This window comes from Oryzias melastigma, linkage group LG12 (genome assembly GCF_002922805.2).
Source record: "Oryzias melastigma strain HK-1 linkage group LG12, ASM292280v2, whole genome shotgun sequence".
Lineage (NCBI taxonomy): Eukaryota > Metazoa > Chordata > Actinopteri > Beloniformes > Adrianichthyidae > Oryzias > Oryzias melastigma.
Window position 1 is genome coordinate 24,942,497 of NC_050523.1, and position 14,097 is coordinate 24,956,593.

Consider the following 14,097-nt stretch of genomic DNA (forward strand, 5'->3'; position numbering starts at 1 on the left):
GTACACAGTGATCACAAATCTGTCAAAATGTTGTAGCTCAACTTTGTTAAACTATGAACCGCTTTATGGATTGTTAGATCATCACAGAGAGATACGTGATGTTCTTCAACTGTATATTTAGTTTTTACTTTAGTTACTATTTAAAATGAAAAATGTTACTATGTTATTTTTTTAATCAGAGGGGTGAAGGAGCCACGTGTGGCTCCTGAGCCTCTGGTTGCATTCCCCTGTTGTAGGCTAAACACCTCCTGATCACTTTGCATTATTTACTATTGTATTTGAGTTTTCTCTAAACCTGAAACACTTCCAAACTAGTGGCCTCTGCATCTCCCTCAAAGAACTGTCAATTTTTAAAACTGCTTTTCAGCTGTTAAATAGTTTTAGTTTATTATACAATTTAATTAATTTACACATCCATGAATAGTTCTGGTCTTTGGTTTAAAGGCCTTAAAAGTTTTTGGTTGGATGAAGAGGAGGGAGCAACAGGAAGGGGGATATTTTATGGTAAGTCTGCACCTGTATGTTTTCCTTTTTTTCAACCAGCTTTTTTTCTACCAGGCAAATCCACACATGTACTCTGCAATTTGCAGAAATAGGCCACTCGTTTTATACCTGCAGGCTGTGCAAAACACACAGAGCAAGGAAGCGTTTGCGCAGAGGCAGGCTGTAGTTTAGGAGGTGACCCATAGGGGGTCACCGTGCGGGTCAAGAGCTGCACTTGTTTCCATCAAGTCCTAAATCGAATCCACAGGGAAGACTGGGCGAGGAAGACAGGAAAAAGATACACGCAGGCGCAGAATCCAAGCACCAAACTTCTGCCACAAATGCGGACTATAGACATCAAACAAATATTAAAGTTGGTTGGAATCTGAGCTACAACATAAAACAAAGTCACTTTTCCCTCTCACTTCTTTAAAAACATGTTCTTTCTTTTTTTATTTGCTTTTCCCCATAATCCCTATCCTGGTGGAGCAGCGGCTCGGAGCTCGGCTGTTTGACGGGGTTGCGTGATAGGTGTCCGCGCGGGCACGTTTGTCCCCGCGAGGCTGTGGCGCACGCACGTGCTTTCCTAACCGGGCATCGAGCGGAGGCTGTCAGCCTGACCGGCAGGAGCAGCGCGCCGCCGCCGACCGGGACTCTCACCCCCACCCAAAAACACCCCAAAAAACACGGAAACACAGGCGCGCTTTCAGAGCTGTTCGCGTGACACTGCGTGTTATTTATTAATATCGCGTGCGTGTCAGCGCGCGGAGGTCGGACTGGTTCGGCTGAGAGAAGCGCAAGAAAACACGCAAAAACACTCCCGGACTGTGTGTGTTTTTTTTTTTTTTTTGCGTTTTCTTCCTGTCAGGCAGCGCTCCGGGAGCCCGGGACCGGCGGGACCGCGATCCGCTGCGGGGATGAGAGCACACTAGAGTCAGACCGGAGCCCGACGCGTTCGCTTCTGTCGCTGGATTTATTTGTGTGGAGGAGCAGGAGACCCGAGCGGAGCGCAGAAACAAGTCTTCCACCTCTCCGCGCTTCTCTCCCTCCCTCCCTCCATATCTCTCTCCATCTATCAATCTGCCCTCCTCCTCTCTCCATCTATCCCTCCGTTTGTTTCCATGTTTGTAGGTCCGTGTGATTTTGCTAAAATGCATCATCAACAGCGGATGGCAGCTTTGGGAACAGACAAGGAGCTGAGTGACTTACTGGATTTCAGCGCGGTAAGGACGCTCGCCTCCTTCACTCCGTCCATGTCAACAGAATAACTAGAATCTGTCAGACCCATCCCGCCGGCTTTACTCTGTACATGCTTAACCGACTATTTGCCCCCAACATTCATTTTCAATTGTAACTATTCTCTCAAAAGTTGTTTTTGCAGTAAAATGACTACAAAAGTCTGTGCATATTGTTGGTTTTGTGTTGTTGAATTTTTGCCTGTGTGTGCAGAGAATTGTGATGCTGCATTAGTAATTTTGTTGTCTTATAGATGCCAAACAGCGATTTGAAAATGTTCCCAACATCCATGGTAGTATATTTCATTTAAGTCCTTTTCTTCTTCTTCTTCTTCTTCTTCTTCTGTTTTGCTTAATCTTTCCCATGTCGGGGTTTGGGGGAAATCTTTGCCTTCTCTGTGTTAGTTTGTGGGCTGCTCATTGCGCGCTGCGCCGTCTCCTTAAAATTGCGGATAAATCGAGGAAAAGTCAAATGAAAATATCGTCGCGGCTGCGCGCGAGCCTGACAGGCGGCGGGAAGAGCGACCCTCGCGGCTGCGCCTCAGCGCTCCGCGCGGCAAACACTAGGCTACTCATAGGAATTCTTTGTAAATAAATAAAATAATAATTCAGCAGAACTTGTGTTTTGAACTTGACGGACAGGAAATGAGGTCCGCGCTCTCCTCCATATTTTGCGCGCCTCGCCTCCTTTGGGAGCAACTTTTGTCAGGAAAGTAGGAGGAGGGAAAAAAACCGAGAAACACCCTGAAATGCAAAGAGGGAGAGAGGAAAAATACCGACTTTCATTGATCCTGTTATGAAACGCAGAGAAGTCGAGCAGGCTGGAGTTCAGGGATGCTGCACGAGGTGCAACGACAGATTCAGAGTCATCAAAGCTAGTCAGCGTGCAGCTGAAACCACAGAGTTTTACTGTTATTTCACAGAAACTGGAGCTTCCTCATTGCGGATTATTCAAACTATTTTAAAATGTAAAGAGAAAATAGGTTTCTGTGGACTGTTAGTGCAGATCTGCGGCCTGCTGCTGCAAGGACACTGCAGGAATGTGGCTCTGAAGTGAAACAAAGAAGGAACAATGCGCTGTTTACATGGCAGGACAGGTGAGGGCTCCCGGTTACACCTGTGAAGCTCAAATTATACAAATATCTACCAGTATATTTCAGAAGTTTATCGCAGAGGAACGCTGTCCTTGATGCTCACTGCTTCACGTTTAGGTTCATCTGTGCTGCTCAATGGACAAGAAACCTTTCATTTACAGTCATAATTCCATGAACATGGATAGTTTTTATTTAACAAAATAATGGTATTGTTACAAAAAATGTTTAACATATGATCTGCCGTCCAAATCATTTCTAAATAATAATAAAAAAGATCTTTAAAGTTTGTAATGTGATGTTGTCACAGCTGATCCAGCTCGTCTCGTCTCCGGCATCACATCATGTGTAAAAGTATTCAAACAAAGGAGGGCAGCAGAAGCAGCTAACGCGTCTGCTCTCATTACAAACATGGACCGTGCATTAATCTTTGTGCGCTCGCGAGCCGACACCAGCAGCTCAGAGCTGTTTGACACTGACGTCTACAGAGCTGCAGATAATCGCAGTTAGACGGATGATCCCCGTGCATTTCCCCATTATTTGTTGCAGCTGTGGGAGAGGCCGAAAACAAGCAGGAGTTGGACGTGTGAAGCACGTCAGGGCAAAAATGCTGCTTCAGAACAGCGACAAACACTCCGTTTGTTGCATGTTGCAAGATCTCCCTCAGAAAGTCCCCGTTAGAACATCAAAAGCAGCTTCTGAGTGGCTGGTCATGATCACTGAGATTTTACCATCAGCCACACTGACGTGCAGGCCTGACGGCTGACCGGGGGCGGGGGGTATGTGTGGGGGTTAGTTCTCTGCCTCTGACAATCAGTGTATTGGGTTGCAAAGATTCCCAGCAGCTTGTAGAAGTCATTTTCAGCTTTAGTCCTCGTTCTCATTTTTCTATAATTGTGTAAACAATTGTTTACTCTTCCTGATAGAGTCAGAACTGAATCGCTTCATTCCAAAACACCAAATATTGAGGTTTTAAATTTGGTTTCACAAAGATTTTAGGTTTGCTCGCTATAAATTCTGAATTGAAATCTTGATCCCTATTTGGCAGAAACACAGTGTGATAGATGAAAGGAACTGGGTACTCAGCAAAATGTGGAGTTAGCATCCGGCAGTCCATTCATGGAGCCTCTTCTTTCACCAAATATGTAGCCATGACATCTGGACAAAGACGTTTAGCCCTTTAAATCTGGTTCTTCTGTCCATTTCACTGCAAATACAAACTTTCCTAATTATTTTAATGATTAAAAATCCTGTTTTTTTTTTTTTTTACATTCATGACCCTAAAACCTCTGCAGGTTCCCCTCTGTTTGACACACGTTACATGGGGTACTCTGAACTTTGAATAAAGACGTCTGTTAAAAGGAAGACAATATAGTTGATAAAGGCTGGGTTTATCAAATCGATTACTTGATTTGAATCGATTAAAGCTTTAAACATCAATGATTGATTCACAAAAGATATAAATCGATTTACCACATAAAGCTAAAGTCCGCTATCTTAATGCTAACATTTAATGGTATTTTCCATATGACGGCTATTGCTAATGCTTGGTCAACCTAAACAACTCACAGACATGAGTTTTCCAAACTCTTTTAAGGAAATATTTTTAAAGTAACTATTTTTGGTCTAAAACATCGTTTTTTCCTCATACTGTATTCTTCTTCTGGCATAAGGTGTACTGCTATAGCGTGATCTCCACCTAGTGACCAAACAGAAACGTCCTGCAGGAGAAACAGAACAATGTTTACAATGTTAATGATCTGAACATTTTAGTTAGAACTTCTCCTTTAGAGAATCCATGTAACACTGGATGATATTAACAATCTCGTTATTTCACTGATACATTTACAGTATGTGAACTGGATCAGATTAATATACATATATTCAAAACATATATAGATTATTAATTTCTTTATAGGGGCTGCACGGTGGTGCAGTGGTTAGCGCTCTTGCCTCACAACAGAAGGTCCTGGTTCAAATCCCAGCTGGTTTTCCCTGTGGAGTTTGGATGTTCTCCTTGTGCATTAGAGGGTTTTCTCCCATAGACAAGAGGTCTGCAACCTGCAGCTCCAGAGGCACATGTGGCTCTTTTTTCTCTCCACGGTGGCTCTCTGGCTGAAGAAAAATAAAAAAAAGTAATATTTTAAAGTAAGGATTATCTAATTAGGATTTATTAAATTTAGATGAGTTAAATGTATAAATTGATGTCTGAGGTTCACATAGATGATAAACTATGTAGGTTTTTACATCCTGTTGACCTGAAGACATCTTGTTTGATCAACTCTACCTCCAGAATCAACAGATTTTATATGCAAAGCAAAACTTTGGTAAAAAGTTTTAACTTTTATGAGTTATAATGACATATTATCTGATGCTGCACAACATTTGTTACTAGCTGTTCAGAGCTGCACTGAGACGATCCTGTTTGGCACAGGGCATCTTTTATTTTGAAAATAAGTTATTTGAGCTTCTGTCAAACATAAAAAGAAAAAAAACAAACAAATTTTTGTTTGCTTTTGTTCATGGCAAAATATAAACATTATTCATATATCCTATTAAAAAAAATGAAGGTATTGAATGCAAATCTATATTTCTTAAAGACTAAAGTAAATCTTGTATCAGGTTTTTTCGTTTGGTTTCTTTGCCACGTTCCGATGACAGGGGGGGGGAATCCGGAGGGAAAGGGTCCTTCTAGGTTTAGATCAGTAGAAAACAAGCCCACATGGCTCTTAGAGGTTGCTGACCCCTGCCATAGACATATATTCTCACTAAATGAAGTGAGGTGTGACATCACCCATAGAAAAGGCCTTACCTCCGGGTCTCACGAAATAAGGCCAAATTTAATTTATTGTTAATGGAATGCCCCTTGAGATGCAACATCTGATTTTAAAGGGAGTCCAAAACACATAACAATACATGTACAATATGTTTTCTCCATATTCTTCCTATGTTCCAAAAACATGCTTCTTAGGTTAAATGGTGATTCTAAATTGTCCCTTGGTGTGAATGTGACTGTCAACCTGTTCAGGGTGTACCCCATCTTCATCTAACAGTAAGTCACCCAGTGACCCTGAAAAAGATTCAGCGCTCTGAAGATAGATGAAAATAAAAGAATGCTCAAAGGACTCCAACTTTTAAACTTTCACCGTTGTTCCTGCTAAGATCGCAGTACATTTCCTATTGCTTCCCTTTTGCAGTGGATCACATGGATCCGGTCTTTAATTCAAAAGTGAGAGTCTGAAAATGTAGTTTTCAACCTCTTGAACCACCATGGCATGTATTCTATCTGCAAGGGAAAAAGAACAAATGTTGTCAAATTATTCAGACGCTTTAATGATTGTCTGAACTGCCTGTCTTTATGCTGCAAGTAAGACACCAACTTCACCCCTCAGGAAGTGAAGAGCTGATTGACAGCAGCCTGTTATTGTCTTGTTCATTTCACCTGTAGGTGTGGTGGCACCAATATGTACCTGCAGTTTGTTTTGTCTTTTTTTTTAAACTATTGTTTGTTTTTGAGGTCACTGCCTGTCCCTGTCCCAAACTCTCAGCAAACTTAGACTGGACCCCCCACCCCCCACTCCATAATACGACTGGCTACATCCAGGTCTGGTGTCAAAGCAGACCACACCAAATAAAAGTGTGAAGTTTTTGGTTCTTTCCTGTCCCAATAGACATGAGGCTGCTAGAACACTCTGAGCCCTGCAGGGATCTTCTTGTGATCTCATGTAGTTTAACTTCAGGCTCAACTCTGTAGTCTGGATTATGAGTATTCTTGGAATCATTTGTTGTCCAATTATTTTGTTTTGTGTGTCTTTTCATATGTACATTATACAATTCATTAGCCCTCACAATATCTAGGCTATCCTGAAAAAGGTCTTCTCTTCAGACCCTTTCAGTGGGACCACACAAGATGAGCCTGATCAGAACTTCTCTGGTTCTGTGGCAGTGAACAGGTTCTAAACAGCTCAACACTTGTCCACTTTACCAATTTTCTTTTGACCAACTTCTTAAATTTTTTTTTCAAACTTGAAAATAATTGACTGTGTCAGCCTTTCATCCGTAAAAATCAAAATAATTCTCCTTCTTTTGGTATAAAATATAGACCTTATTTCTAAAGTTTTCCTCCACTTGGAGGTCCGATTGGGCCTCAGCATTGGCTGGCGGCTCTGTCTGGAAGTGAGTGCACATTTGTGTGCAATTACAACTAAGTTCTGCTAAGAAAATATATTAGATTGTCAAAACAGGCATTTGAGTGTTTCACAGGTTTCGAGTCCCAGAACGTGACCACAGAGTAAGTGCTTCATAACCACAAGTGAAAAGGCAGTTGTGACTTTTGACTCATTTTTCCTTCAAAATTTACTAAACACTTCCTCCGTTTTTTGCTGAACTTAATGTCACTTCTGTCAAAAAATAGCACTGTTTTTCCAACTTTTTGTTTTGCATCTTGAACAAAAAATAAACCATAAAAAAATCAAAAAGCGTTTCGTATCTAGAAGAGGTCTCCTTTACACAAAGCTGTGTAAAAACTACATTTGCTCTGTACCCAGTCCTAGTCACAGTGATTTGTTTGCCTGAAATACAGTTAAAAAATATTTTTAACTAAAACCCATTTTGTTGTTGGACAAGGAAACGACTTTGTCAAATCGGGGTAAAGTCAGTGTTGGTGTTCTGGAATGAAGCTGCTGATGTTTCTGCTCAGACAGTGCTGCTGTCAGTGCTCTCAGAGGTAATGTGTGCTCTGTTTGTCTTGTAGATGTTTTCCCCTCCCGCTAGCAGTGGAAAGAACGGACCAACCTCCCTGGGGAGCGGACATTTCTCCGGCTCAAGTACGTCAGTCGTCTCCCTCCTCCACACTCACCTCTTTTCTTTCTTTTTTTGTTTTTTTAATCCTCCCTGTGCTCCTACACCTGCTCACTGCTGCTTCGTTTGCTGTTTGACTCCTCTGCTGTGGGTAAAGATGTTCTGCACATGCAGATGCAGCGTTTTGGTTGGTTTGCTCTTTTGGTTTGACTTGAAAAATGGCACAGTGGCTTTAAAGCAAAATGTTGTTTATGTTCTGGTTGGCCTTGTTAAGCTTCTTAGTGTTTTCTTGAACCCAAACAGGACAAAGAATTGAAAAATACATACTGCATGCAAGAGTTGAGGTCTGAGGAGGTTAAGGAACCAGCAGTCGTCTTCACCTACAGACAGGATTTGTGTGGATTACTTTACTTTAGGAAATACAGGGTTTAGGGTTAGTCACATTGATTGTGACTCGTTAGTGTTTTGGACAAAAAGTCTTATTTTGAGTTTCTAATTGACAGAAAATCACTGAAGGTGAATTTCAGCTCCAGCTTGATCTGACTTGATAAACATGAGAATGTTTGGAGGTGAATGGTGACATTAGGTGTGTGAGTCTTTGTTCGTGAGTCTAAGTCTATTCCTTACGGAAACTTCCTGTTTTTCTGATTTGCTGTTTCTGTTCTTTCCTGGATGTGTGAGAGTTTGTGCTGAACACCAAAGAGCAGTGCTGCCGATGGTCTCAGAGTGGCTTTGAGCCAACTTTGCAGAGTCTGATCGCTCATCTGTCAAGTGTTTTGTATCTTAAATGGCTTCTCCATCCATCCTGTCTGTTCATTTTAACCCCTATCAGTCTGTATTTCTATATGCTGTCCAGACAAAGAATGAGTGTCCCGCCTTCTCTGATTCACTTTGGGGTGGATTTTTAGCTGCTGATTCATCCATGAAGTCAACATTGAGAGTGTCAGTGTCGATGGATTCACTGAAGTTAGTTTCAGACACAGATGAGGCCTGCAGTTGACAGAGCAGCCACCACTGAACTTGGAGGCAAACAGTCTGATGTTGTAGGCAATAAGACAACAGCAGACAGCTGCTACCTTTGTGATGCTTTAATTGTGCCAGGGAGCGCAGCCTCTCTCCTTGTGTGTGTTGTAATCGGAGCTTTTGCTTTGTGTCGTGTCCGTGTTGAAGGAGGCCCCGCTGTGAGGCGTGGCGTGAGAAAACCTGCGAGCTTTTCTCAGCTGTCGGCCTTAACTGGAAAAGCCCACTGGTTCACAACATTCTTAATCTTCTCAGCCTTTTCAAGTTCTGTATTTAAACATTCAGATACAACTTTTTATTTCATTCTTGAGGCTTGGTGACATTTATGTTCTTTTATGCACACTTTTAATACACAAAAAAACACAGAAAAAGGAAATACCGGCAGATACGAATAATTATTTATAATAAATAAGTCCACATGCAGGGTTGAAACAAATGTTTTTTTTTAATTTGAAACTTCATCTTTATATTTGTAATGCAATATAAGTCCATAAACCATCAGGCTAGTTTTAGCATCAAGTGTAAACCATTAACTTCATTATTTCAAAGGTACCACTACTGTCCAGTTTAATATCTATTAATCTGAAAACTTGCTTTCATAATCAAGAAGTTGTGGTTTTGAAGGAAATACCATCAAATTAATCTATAATAATTAGTAAAACAAATGGAATTACCCCAGTGTGAATGAAGTAAGATTTGGCAGCAGGATACAGCTTCACTAATCAATATACTGTTTTTAAGTTCTGCTGTTAACTACAGACTATTTAGTTATTAAAATGTATTTTTGTTAGAACACCCATTTTCTTTAGACAAACATTTATCTCATAAGAGATTCTAAATGTGACTTTGTTTGGTATACTTGCTCATTTACATCTTTCGTGACCTTAAACAGTAATAAGATGCACCAAATGTTTTAGTCAAAGTTGGTAATTTTGGATGGTATCTATTCTGTACCAGAGGAATAAGGCCAGTACTTATCAGCTGGATGTAGAAATCAGTGACACCATTAGGTGGCTGAAATCATGTACAGCATGAGTGTCAAACTCAATCGCATAATGGGCCAAAATCCAAAACACACCTTAGGTCGCGGGCCGAACAGGATAAACATTTATTGAACACTCTAAAACTACATTTATAAAACTTTAAAACTGTAACTTTTTAACATAATTATGAACTAGATATATAACATTACCTGTGATAGTGCTAGTGTGAATGCTGGAAGCTGAATTTGGCCACTGAAGATGCTGAAATTGATAGCTGAAAACACTGAAGCTGATAACTGAAAATGCTGGAGCAGATAAATGAAAATGTTGAAATAGCTGAAAACACTGACACTGATAGCTGAAAACAATGAAGCTGGTAGCTGAAAATGCTGAAGCTGAGAGCTGAAATCTCAGAAGCTGATAGCCAGCTTAAACATTAGGTTAATGCCAAATTACCCTTAAAAAAACAAAAAAAAAAACATACTTAGGTTAGCCAAAACAGCTAGCATGTAGCTGAAATATTAGTTAAACTCCAATTCAAAATAAAAAAATCTTAGTAAAAGCCAAAATAGTACAAAAAGCTAGCATAATGCCAATTTTTAAAACTGTAACTTTTTAACATAATTATGAATAATAAAAATGCAGGAATATTATTCCAGAATAAATTAAATTTAATCTTAAATAACTCTCAATATTTTCCTCTCCATAAAAATATATTTTGCCAAAATGATACGAGTTAGAAAAGAGCAGAAGATAACATCGGGTCATTAATAACAATAAAATAAAATGATCTGGATGGCCGGATAGAATTACCCCGAGGGCCGGATCCGGCCCCCGGGCCTTGACTTTGACACGTGTGATGTACAGTAAAGGAACATCTGTAGAGTATGAGTTAGAAGTTCCATTAGCCCCATGGATTCGATCACCTCCTTCACACTAAATATTTGGAAGAAGGTAGTCAAAGAATACAAACTGCAAAATGAAAGTAAAATACTTAACTGGATTGCTTTTGACGCTAATTTTCACCCAAATAAATATGACCTCACTTTTAAACGGTGGTTGGACAAAGGCATAACTGCCTGGTGCACTATCATAAAGGAGGGGAAACTTCTTAGTTTTAGGGAACTAAAGAATAAATTTGGTGTGGAAAACCAAGATTTTTTTAGATATTTACAAATCCAAGATTATTTTACAAAAGAAATTAAATTTAATGCAGATGACAAAAGTTACAGTATAATCAAAGTTTTGTCAGATGTATATAAAAATAATAAAATTAGACTTATCTCAACATTTTACCGGTCCCTGGTTGAAAATAGAAAAAGTTCAACATTATATATCAAAAGTAAATGGGAATCAGAACTTAATATAAAAATTACAGAAGAGGAGTGGTACAAAATGTGTTTCACACAGTGTTCTTCTACCAACTCACAAATATGGAAGGAGTTTGCGTGGAAGAACCTGATCAGATATTTTGTAACCCCTCAAATAAAAAATAAACAGTTAAAAACTCCACAATCTTGTTGGAGACAATGTGGAAACTATGAGGGGAACCACACACACATCTTTTGGTCATGCTCAGAACTAAAATCTTTTTGAGCTATGGTAATCAAATCCAGTAAAAACATATTGGGATATCATCTGCCAAACACATTCACTGTTCATTACCTGGGGAATATTGAAGACTCTGTACCTGTTGAAGATCTTTATTTAACAAGGATTTTACGTTTGGCGTGCAAAAAAGCGATAACAAAGAAATGGCATCAAGAAGACCCTCCTGGAATGAATCACTGGCTTGACATCATCAGGACCATTTACGAAATGGAAAAATTGACATTTCAATTAAAATAAAAAATTGACCTGTTCAAGAGATGGAAAAAATGGAATCAATTTGTAGATCTACATGAAAAGACTCCTACACCGTAAAAAATGTATTTAAACTAAAATAACTACTCTTTATCTGTTACACCTCACCTCCCCCCCTTTTTTTCTTTTTTTTGTAGTTGCTTTTGGTTGTCATATATATTAGTTAAGTTATTTTGTATTATTATTATATTTTTTTTATTTTCCAGCTTTGCCTGGTATTTCATGTGTGTACACATTGTTTTTGGGTTGTTGGGACTGCTATTTGTGGATCCTTGGAAAACACAATAAAAATTGAGTTTAAAAAAAAAAAAAGAAGTTCCATTAGCCAGCAGGATGGTGAAGGTCTTAAAGCGCCTGTATCGTTCTATTCTTCAGCCTTTCAGAGTAAACTCTATCCATACATATCATATATTACCTCTGGAACACTAAAGAACAAATTATTCATGAAATATAAGTTATTTTTGTGAACTCTTTTCATACCTGGAAGTAAAACGACTCGATCTTTGAGGCTCTGCCTTTCGCTCCTTGTGGGTGCCGCCCATTTCACGACCTCATCCTAAAGCCGGTCTTGGCACCATGTCTTTTTTTCACTCATAAAAACAGACATCATCATCCAGGCCTCAAGTAGCCCGGGCATTTATTTCAAAAATTTGGCAGCTGGCCTGGTCTTTATTGGACTCAGGCGTCTATTGGAGACTGGTCTTTTGTTTTGGAGTCACTATAGAGACCGGTGTCTAAAGTAATGAACGCCTGTTAGACTTAATGGATATTGGAGACAAGACACAATTGGAAGATATACAGTATTGTGTATTTAACAATTAAGTGTTTAGCTGATCACCACTAGCTCTGAAGAGAAAGTGTGTATTTATGTTAGACTGTCAAAGCAGACTCTTCCTGAAAGGGGCTGTTCTCAACTTATGACATCAGCACGTGAGAACCGCTCATTTGAATGGGTATGGGACGGGCTGGTGCTCAGAGTGCAGGTTTTTAGAGGATTACTCAGAAATGCGTAAAGGGATCAAAATACCACTTTGGGGTTGTTTATAGTGAGGATTGAACAGTATAATGCACTTAGGTCAAACAAAGGTCAAAAGGTTGGTTTAGCATGGTATAGGCCAGGGGTCACCAACCTTTTTGAACCTGCGGGCTACTTCATGGGTACTGAATCATATGAAGGGCTACCAGTTTGAAATAATAAATTTGCTTAGTTTGCCTTTAGTTATTCATTATTAATAATAATAATGATACTTCTCTATGTGAAGACACTGATTTCTCACCATAATTATCAATAATGACAACAAGCTAGGAAACAGACTTTATTAATCTCAACAGATCTTGTCAGATTTTGAGGTAATGACCAAATGCAATGTTTTTAACAAAATTATAACTGGTGGTTCACTTTCAGTTTATCCCTTTCGGGGTCGCCACAGCGTAACAGCACCCACTGTTTCGCATCAGTGATTTGGCAGAGTTTTTACGCCGAATGCCCTTCCTGACGCAACCCTGTACTTGAGGGGCACAGGGACCCAGTTAGGCAGCAGCGTCAAGGGTCTTGCCTAAGGACCCAATCTGGGTGGGGATCAGTGGACAACCCTGGAATCGAACCCAGGGCTCCTGAGTGCCAGCCCTTCACCTAGCCCACTGAGCCACCCAGCCGCTTTTTAACAAAATTATAACTATTATTAATTAATTATTTATTAATTAATTATAACTATTATCAGTGGATACACTCTTCAAACGCTTTAATTCAGTCTCATGTACCCGTCCCTTTATTTTCCTTAAACCTCCGAATAGGTTTATTGACAGATCCCACAGCAGACAAGAATCTGCGCATGGTGCGTTCACTGAGCTAAGGACATAAGCGAACAGCCACTTGGCCCAACTCAGTCTTTGTAATTTTTAAACAATCCGCAGCACAACAAATCAGTTTTTCAGAGAAAACGTCGACACTATTTAATCACTTAATTATATCCGGATCAGTGCCGGTGTTCTATGTTTTCTCTGATAAACTGCTTCTGCTGAGTGTTTCTGCATGGTGCGTTCACTGCGGGCTCAGTGAACGCACCATGCAGAAACACTCAGCAGCTCTGGGTTCTGTTTCCATTACACATGAAACTTTAACCAAATTCTAGGAATTTAGAAAAAACAGTGTCGCAATGATACGGTTTCATAGTAATGCGATAAAACGCAAACCAACTCACGCGATAAGTCATTATAAACACGGCAATGTGTGTTTTTTTATTTGATCGTCTAAAAAGGAGCATTTGAGTGACGTCACAGCTGTGTGGTGCACATGCCAGTGGTATGTAAAAGAATGTCAGTGGTATGTAAAAGAATGTCCAGAACAAGTATTCAGGCTGCAGAAGTGCGGCTACCGATATAGCGATGAGGAAATCTTGGTTATTGATTTTACAGAGGAGATGTGACATTGATCTCTCATGGCGCCCGCTGTGCTGTACTCGGACAGACACGTCAGAAGCGCATTTAATAAGAAAAAAGTCAATTTCCATTACAGTTCTGCAAAAATATCCATCCATTTCAATACTCCCCCAACACCAGCTCCTCTACGAGCAATAACTTTTTTTTTCGAAAAATTTCAGTTTTTTTTTTTTTTGTAATCTG

General features: G+C 39.8%; 1 protein-coding gene across 3 annotated transcripts in view; it reads left to right on the top strand.

Annotated features, from left to right (window-relative positions):
* The first annotated feature begins 788 nt into the window (after positions 1–788).
* LOC112144148 (transcription factor 4) overlaps positions 789–14,097 on the top strand; it is a 262,277-nt gene continuing 248,968 nt past the window's right edge. For 2 of the 3 annotated variants that reach the window (XM_024268487.2, XM_024268485.2), the window contains exons 1-3: positions 789–1,706; positions 1,973–2,011; positions 7,563–7,635. In XM_024268487.2, coding sequence (XP_024124255.1) covers positions 1,605–1,706; positions 1,973–2,011; positions 7,563–7,635 — 214 coding nt within the window. In that variant the 5' untranslated portion in view covers positions 789–1,604. The remainder of the gene's footprint in view (positions 1,707–1,972; positions 2,012–7,562; positions 7,636–14,097) is intronic. The other variant, XM_036214524.1, reaches the window with a different exon arrangement.